Genomic DNA, 8,344 nt, shown 5'->3' on the forward strand with positions numbered 1-8,344 from the left:
TCGATCTATGTTCCTCCCCTCACCGATGGGCACGAGCTGTGAGCCATGACCGAAAGAAAAAGATCCCGGATACAAGCGGCCGAAATGAGTTTCCTCCGTAGGGTGTCTGGGCTCTCCCTTAGAGATAGGGTGAGAAGCTCGGTCATCCGGGAGGGGCTCAGTGTCGAGCCGGTGCTCCTCCGCATTGAGAGGAGCCATATGAGGTAGACGGGGCATCTGATTCGGATGCCTCCCGGGCGCCTCCTTCCCATTGGAAAGAGACCCCGGTGACGACCCAGGACACGCTGGAGAGACTATGTCTCTCCGTTGGCTTGGGAATGCCTCGAGATCCCTCCGGAAGAGCTGAAAGAAGTGGCTGGGGAAAGGGAAGTCTGGGTATCCCTCCTGAAGCTACTTCCCCCGCGACCCGACCCGCAGAAGCGGTAGGAGATGGATGGATGGATGGATTTATGGATGGATGGATGGATGGATGGATGGATGGATGTTAAAACAAGCTCACGGGCAGTCATTTCTGATCTTTGGTGTTTTAGCAACAAGCATGCTACACTAACGATCGTAAAATGTGAAGCTCCCCGGAGGAGGTAAGAGAGCTCAGGATGTGGGCGCACATTACCATAATATATATGTAATATATATAAATGTGTCACATAAGACATCGATTATTATATTGAAATATATATGTATATTTTTTTTAGCACTCTTTGTACCTGTATATCGTCCGGTGGGTCAACTGGTAAAGTGTTGGCCTCACAGTTCTGAAGTCCCGGGTTCAATCCCGGACTCACCTGTGTGGAGTTTGCATGTTCTCCCCGTGGCTGCGTGGGTTTCCTCCCGGCACTCCGGTTTCCTTCCACATTCCCAAAACATGCAACATTAATTGGACACTCGAAAATTGCTCCTAGATGTGATTATGAGTGCAGCTGTTTGTCTTGATGTGCCCTGCGATTGGCTGGCAACCAGTTCAGGGTGTACCCCGCCTCCTGCCCGATGACAGCTGGGATATGCTCTCCCCGCGACCTTCGTGAGGATAACTGGTGAAGAAAACGGATGGATGGATGTACCTCTATATACTCTATATACAATGTGATTGTATTTTTTATTTTTCATCCATTCCTAAATATAATATTAACTTTTTGAAACTATTTATGGAAAAAATTGTGCATTATTTTCGAAAAATTACGGTAATGGTGATAAAAGGTATAATACCAATTTCAACAAAGGGTGTTTGGAAACTTGGCAAGATGGAATTTTTACTTTTTTATTTCCTGAAAAGTTTTCATTTTAGAAGTGGGTATACCACTAAATGGAGATGATGTATAAAAACTGATTAAATATTGCCAATTTATAGGATAGTTAACGCCTTTTCCACATGGAGTATGCTGCGAATTTGGTCTCCAGTTTCGTCGCTGATGTCAATCTAAGCCAGGTGCTGAAAAAAGGGCAATTCCCCGGGAAATTAGTTGCAAAAAAAAATAAGAAAGAAAAAACATTGTTATTGGAAATGACTGCTATTTTCATTTTCCTGTGCAAAAATACGTAAAGAGAACTTGTGAGTAAAATATAGGCCATCTCGACGTTAATTGTGATGTCGGTGCACACAAATCAATGCATGTGAAATCAAAAATCTCTTAACCCACAGTTCTCTTTTCTCTTGAAGTTGGAGTGTCGGGCAGTGATGGTTTTCTTCCATTACTGCGTTCTCTCTAACTATTTCTGGCTGTTCATCGAGGGTCTTTATGTCTTCACTTTACTGGTGGAGACATTCTTCCCCGAGAAGAGATACTTCTTTGGGTGCATCATTATTGGCTGGGGTGAGGCTTCTGTCATGAGATTCTTTACCCAAAGATACTGTAAAATCAACTCTTGGATTTCATTCCATTATTGTATTTGTCCTGTGTCATGATAGGAACCCCTACCTTGTGTGTAACCGCCTGGGTGGTGCTGAGGCTGCATTTTGATGATATTGGGTATGATTGACAAAGTCTTGAGCCTTAGGTTGGTTGTTTCATTATTTCATTGTAATCACCATTATTCTCTTTCAGCTGTTGGGACTTGAATGACAATGCTGTTATCTGGTGGTTTATAAAGGGACCCGTGTTGGCTTCAATTATGGTGCGTTTTTTCTGATGATGACAGTTATTCTTCAGGTTTTGTTTTGTTTTTTTTTTTATCAATAGAGGAATTTTATACTTTTTATTGCCATCATCCTCATCCTCATACAGAAGTTGCATTCCCCAGATATTGGAGGAAAGGAATCCAGTATTTACTTGTAAGTGTCATTACTTGTGATTAAGAAGTTTCATGAAAGTTTCATCCTGTTTGTAAAATGATTTACAAGAACAGGAAAAATAAGAACTATACATTTAGTTTCAAGCAAGGACATACATATACATTCTAGTTTAGGTACAGGTCCACATGGCCACCAAGTGCAACTACACAATCTGCAAATGCCAATTCCTGCCACTTGAACATACTTACCAGGAAATGGCACTGCTTGCTAGGGTGATATTTAGCACACCAAAGATCTAAAAAAAATCATGAAGGACATTGTTTCAGTTAAGCCCCTTTGATGTGATGGAACACACTTGTCCATATAATATATATATATATATATATATAATGCTCACCTATATAAATGTAACATGATGCCCCTTCTTGGGATCTAACAGAAGGATATCCGCTCATTGCTATTTTGCCAGGAGACTAGCACGCTCCACTCTGCTGCTAATTCCTCTTTTTGGGATCCATTATGCTGTGTTTGCCTTCTCTCCTGAGAATGTCAGCAAGAGAGAGCGTCTAATATTTGAGCTCGGCCAGGGATCCTTCCAGGTAACTGGTTTACTTGGGTCAGAATCGGTTGATGTTGGTGTAAGTACACCATTTTGCGGCACAGCGACTTTACTTCACAAGGAGAAACTTTTGCAGGAATTTAGCACTCTCTTACTAAACAGGAGCTCTTGCAAAAAATAAGTGTTAATAACCAATCAATCCAAAACCCCCAAATTTATTATATATCACTTTTCATACTCTACATAAAAATGCAACCCATAGTACTTTTCAGAGATCAAGAAAGACAATTAAAATGGCAGGAAATGCTATATACAATAACCAATCCCTCACATCTCCACACCAGCACTGTGCAGTGCCACCCCACCACCACCCGTCCGGGGAAACCATAGAATGACATTCCGTTGAGCAAAGCAACAAAACAAACCTTCCAACGTGGTGGTTTGCTTCAAGAGATAATGCAGTAAAACTTAAAATGGCAATAGGACAGGATATGGGACAATAAGAGATTCTTGACCATCCTTTTTAACTTGTCAACAGTTTTCGGCAACTTAAAGTGCAACTGACACCAAAATATGTATTTTAAAATAGGTATTGTTATCAAAAATACATGTAATATTAATCACTTTGATGATAATATGAGTTAGTTTTTTTTTAAAGCGCAAAGTTGCAAAAGTATGACTCGACATCCAAGTGGCAGACATATTTTCTGTGATGTCGGGATTTCTCGTAGAGGTATCACACCGCCATTGACAACATGCTGTGCCAAATGCAATGGCAGATGAACAAGAGTGATTTTTGGATTTTTCTGATGCCCCTTCTGAGACTGAAGCTCTTTTTGAAGAAGAGAACTTCTCAGAAGCTAGTGAAGGGTGGGAGATTAAAAAAATCGATACACGCCAACATTCTGAATTGCTGTGAACAAACGGATGAGTCCATTCCGGCTGATTTTTTTGGTTAACAACATACTAAATTTCATGTTTTAGGTGTCAGTGGCAATTTAAGGTGACCTTACTACTGGACCGGCGTCTGTAAACTGATCAACATTTTGGACTGGGTGACCACCCACTGAATTTGATTTCAGTGGAGTAGTTATTGTAACTACTGCCATAATTTGACATTTTTTCACGGTGGTAGAACATTTAGACACAAAAAGCTTGCAGATATGAGGCTGGACAACAAAGTACAGGCTTGTGATGTTGATTTTTCCCTGAGGAGGAGTGCAGAGGAAACAGCAGTGAAAAACTAGGTCTGCTTATAGTGATGTCATGAATCTTTATACATTTTTTCCATGAAACAAATTGAAAAATACAAAATGTGTATTTCATGAATAAAAGAAAGAAATTAAGAAGGTTTGTTGGCTCATACACATCAAAGACGGACAAGCGAATGACTCAAGATGTTTCGTTATACAATTGTTACTCAGTGTAAAGCCACTGGGCCAGTTAGGTAGTAGTCACAAAGTCAGTTGGTAGCTCAACACCAATAGTGTAATCTTTTGTATCGAAAACAGGATCGATTGTTTGGCTTAATGTACGGTATTTTGCCCCAAAATATCACTTTTGAAAAAATCTGTCACCATAAGGGTGCATTAATTTTCCCCCCAAATACCTCTCTTGCTTTACATTATTAAATAAGAGCAAGAATGTACTGAGTAAATGTGAACTTGAAAATATTTTTGAGAGAGTAAGTGAAAATAAAAGGAAATGGTCTTGCTCAGATCACAATTGCAAAAGTGATGTTTGGTCTCCACTAGTCTTTTACCTGGTTAAATAAAATTCAAATAAAACAATTTTCATCCAACCATTATCTGAGCCGCTTATCCTCACAAGGGTCACGGGAGTGCTAGAACCTATCCCAGTGATCTTTGGGCAGGAGGTTGTGTACATCCTTAACTGGTTGTTAGCCAATTGCAGGTTCATAAAAAATAACAACCATTCACACTCACAATCAAAATGAATGCATGTTTGTGGGAGGAAACCAGAGTGCCGGGAGGAAACCCACGCAGGCACGGGGGAAACATGTAAACTCCACACAGGCAGGGCTGGCATTTGAACCGCTGGACCATAGAACTCTGAGGTAAACGTTCTAACCATAATGATATGATAATGATAATAAAATAAATCTGGTTTCACAAGGGCGCAATCCTGGCCTCATGTCTTCCCTGACAACATCCATCAACCTTGTCTTTGGTCTTCCTCTCGCTCTTTTCCTCGGCAGCTCCTTCCTCAGCACCCTTCTACCAATATACTCACTGTCTCGCCTCTGGACATGTCCAAACCATCGAAGTCTGCTCTCTCAAACCTTGTCTCCAAAACATGAAATTTTGACTGTCCTTCTAATGAGCTCATTTCTAATCTTATCCAACCTGCTCTCTCCTAGCGAAAACCTCAACATCTTCATTCCTGCCAACTCCAGCTCTGCATCCTGTTGTTTCTTCAGTGCCACTGTCTCTAATCCGTACATCATGGCCGGCCTCACCACTGTTTTATAAACTTTGCCCTTCATCCTAGCAGAGACTCTTCTGTCACATAACACACCAGATACCTTCCGCCAGCTGTTCCAACCTGCTTGGAGGTGTTCACTTCCTTACCACACTCACCATTGCTGTGGATTGTTGACCCCAAGTCATTGAAGTCGTCCACCCTCGCTATCACGTCTCCCTGGAGCCTCACTCTTCCCCCTCTACCCATCTCATTCACTCACAGACATTCTTTTAATTCGGCTAATCTTTATTCCTTAAATGCCTTCATCTTTCTAATTGTTTCTCCACATCATGGTCCAAGGGGATTCCAGTCTAACCTCATCTGTCAGCCTATCCATTACCACAGCAAACAGGAATGGGCTCAGAGCTGATCCCTGATGCAGTCGGACCTCCACCTTAAGTTTTTCTGTCACACCTACACCACACCTCACCACTGTTCTGCTGCCCTCATACATGTCCTGTACTATTATAACATATTTCTCCATCACACCAGACTTACGCATACAGTCCCACAGTTCCTCTCTTGGTACTCTGTCATAGGCTTTATCTAGATCCACAAAGACACAATCTAATCCTTCTGACCTTCTCTGTACTTTTCCACTAGTATGCTCTAGGCAAATAATGCATCTGCGGTACTCTTTCTAGGCATGAAAGCATACTGTTGCTCGCAGATAGCTACTTCTGTCCTAAGTTGAGACTCCACTACTCTTTCCCATAACTTCGTGGTGTGGCTCATCAACTTTATTCCTCTATTATTCCCAAAGCTCTGCACATCGCCTTTGTTCTTAAAAATGGGAACGAGCACACACTTCCTCCATTCTTCAGGCATCTTCTTGCTGTTGAATAAGAAAACTTCAAAGCCACCTCTCCAAATTGCTTCCATACCTCCACAGGTATGTCATCAGGAGAAAACTGCCTTTCCATTTTTCATCCTTTGTAGTGCCTTTCTGACTTCCCCCTTAGTAATCATTGCCACTTCCTGGTCCTTCACACTTGCCTCTTCAACTCTTCCTTCTCTCTCATTTTCTTCATTCATCAACTTCTCAAAGTATTCTTTCCATCTATTTAGCACACTACTGGCACCAGTCAGCACATTTCCATCGCTATCTTTAATTACCCTTACCTGCTGCACATCCTACCCATCTTTATCCCACTGTCTTGTCAACCTGTAGAGATACTTTTTTCCTTCTTCCGTATCCAGATCCTAGATTAGGGACCAACACACAAGTTGCAACCCCATGTAATGATGAAAAAGAAATGAACATGAATTACATTTCCTGGAAGCAGGCCCTCCTCTTTTACCCGGTCTGGAGGTTGGCCTCAGTGGTGACTGCTGCTGGCTCGTCAGTCCACACATTCGGCTTAGTTGGGCACAGCCTGAAGTGGGTCAACGTGGTTGGATGCAGCATAACTCAAATCACCATCTCCAGAAGTTATAGCCATTTCCATGATGCAACATGGAATGTTATCTCTTCTCCAGGAAAACACTCTCGATGCTGTCAAAGAGGTTCTAACTCGATATACTCAGACTTGCATTGACACACATCTTGGGTTCCAATTGGGCCTTCAGGAGAATTGATGGGACCCTGGGATTCACTGCTGAACCCTCTTAAGACTGTCGTGGGCCTATCAGTGAAACACTTGATGACGGAAGGAAGCCCACTTGATAACCCCATAGGGTGCCATTACTTATTTCAACATCCCACAGAGCATCATTGGAGCCGAAATAGGCACGAATAGGTGGATATTAACAGCTAGTTATACATAATACATCTATGCACCATACTGCAGCTCAAAGCACTAAATCTTTTTGGTGCAGTTCAGATAGTGCTCCTGGCAACCAATGACAATGAGACCAGGAAGGCTTGTTTGGCAAGAATGGTCTCCCCTGAACTGAAACTGAGTGAGCTGTGTATTGTCCTGAGCTGATGGTAACCATCGAGAGGGTGGGCAAGTATTTTATTTTTTTATTTATTTTTTTTTTATATCAAATCACCAAGCCATTGCCGTGGGACATGGTTCAGGGATAAACTTAGTGGTGGTGTTACTGGACTTGCCGCAGTATCTCTTCGGGTATTTGAGATAAAGTTGGGGGTTGGCTCAGATAGTGCAATAAGATATTGGTCTGACTTGGCAGACAAACAGTATGTATTGTAAGGGCTTTGTCACGTTTGGATGGGGAATGGACCCAAGAGCAGCCACAGGCTGAGAGATTGTGATGAATAATTTATTGAAAAAAGGGAAATGTAGATGATCCTTGAGGAGCACTGGCACGTTGTTGAGGCAGGGAATGCATGGCTCGTGGTAATGAGGGCATGCAGCTTGCTTGGCTTATGCGTAAGCTTATGTGGAGACTGAGGAGCCGTGGTACTATTATAAGGGCTGCAATACTATGGCAAGAGTTTCTGGGATCTGTCAGGTTCTTATGCAGGGGGGGGGTAACGAGGGGTGATAGGTGTGCAAACAAGGAATTTTCTGGAAAGAGAGACTGGATGGAAGGGTTATGGCTATGCTAACCTGAGAACGCCTGATCTCATCAGATCTCGGAAGCTAAGTGGGTTTGGCCCTGGTTAATACTTGAATGGGAGACAGCCTGGGAATACCAGGTGCTCTGAGCTTCTCTCCCCGGCTAAAATGTAGAGTGGCTGCGTCAGGTAGGGCATCTGGCATAAAACTGTGCCAAACAAAAATATGCATTCATCTGAGATGACACGCTGTGGCGACCCCTAACAGGACAAGCTGAGGGGAAAAGAAGAAAAAGAAACAGGAGGGAAGAGAGGGAGCAAGAAGCCGCAAAGAAAACCCATGAAGGCAAGGGGAGAACATGCAAACTCCACACAGGCGGGGCTGGGACTTGAACCCCTGTCCTGAGAACACTTTAAGGCCAATGCGCTACAGCTTCGCCACCGTGCCGCCCAGGTTTCAAATCATCAAACCAATTTTAATATTAGAGACAACCCAAGTAAATACAAAATGCACTTTTTAGAGGTCAAGTGTCGTCAAACGGAGGATTTTTGGTATATTATTAATGAAAACCCCACAGCTAATATGGTCCCATGTGTTTTTTCACCA

At 42.6% G+C, this 8,344-nt stretch overlaps 1 protein-coding gene and 1 pseudogene across 1 annotated transcript in view; both read left to right on the plus strand.

Annotated features, from left to right (window-relative positions):
- adcyap1r1b (adenylate cyclase activating polypeptide 1b (pituitary) receptor type I) overlaps nucleotides 1-3,184 on the plus strand; it is a 37,876-nt gene extending 34,692 nt beyond the window's left edge. Inside the window, exons 4-9 of the mRNA XM_061825109.1 lie at nucleotides 1,658-1,811; nucleotides 1,907-1,967; nucleotides 2,043-2,112; nucleotides 2,178-2,269; nucleotides 2,700-2,829; nucleotides 3,134-3,184. Of these exons, the coding sequence (XP_061681093.1) occupies nucleotides 1,658-1,811; nucleotides 1,907-1,967; nucleotides 2,043-2,112; nucleotides 2,178-2,269; nucleotides 2,700-2,829; nucleotides 3,134-3,184 (558 nt within the window). The remainder of the gene's footprint in view (nucleotides 1-1,657; nucleotides 1,812-1,906; nucleotides 1,968-2,042; nucleotides 2,113-2,177; nucleotides 2,270-2,699; nucleotides 2,830-3,133) is intronic.
- A 4,587-nt stretch (nucleotides 3,185-7,771) lies between these two features.
- LOC133504191 (5S ribosomal RNA) lies at nucleotides 7,772-7,890 on the plus strand (annotated as a pseudogene).
- Nucleotides 7,891-8,344: the final 454 nt, after the last annotated feature.

This window comes from Syngnathoides biaculeatus, chromosome 7, assembly GCF_019802595.1.
Source record: "Syngnathoides biaculeatus isolate LvHL_M chromosome 7, ASM1980259v1, whole genome shotgun sequence".
NCBI classification, from domain to species: Eukaryota; Metazoa; Chordata; class Actinopteri; order Syngnathiformes; family Syngnathidae; genus Syngnathoides; species Syngnathoides biaculeatus.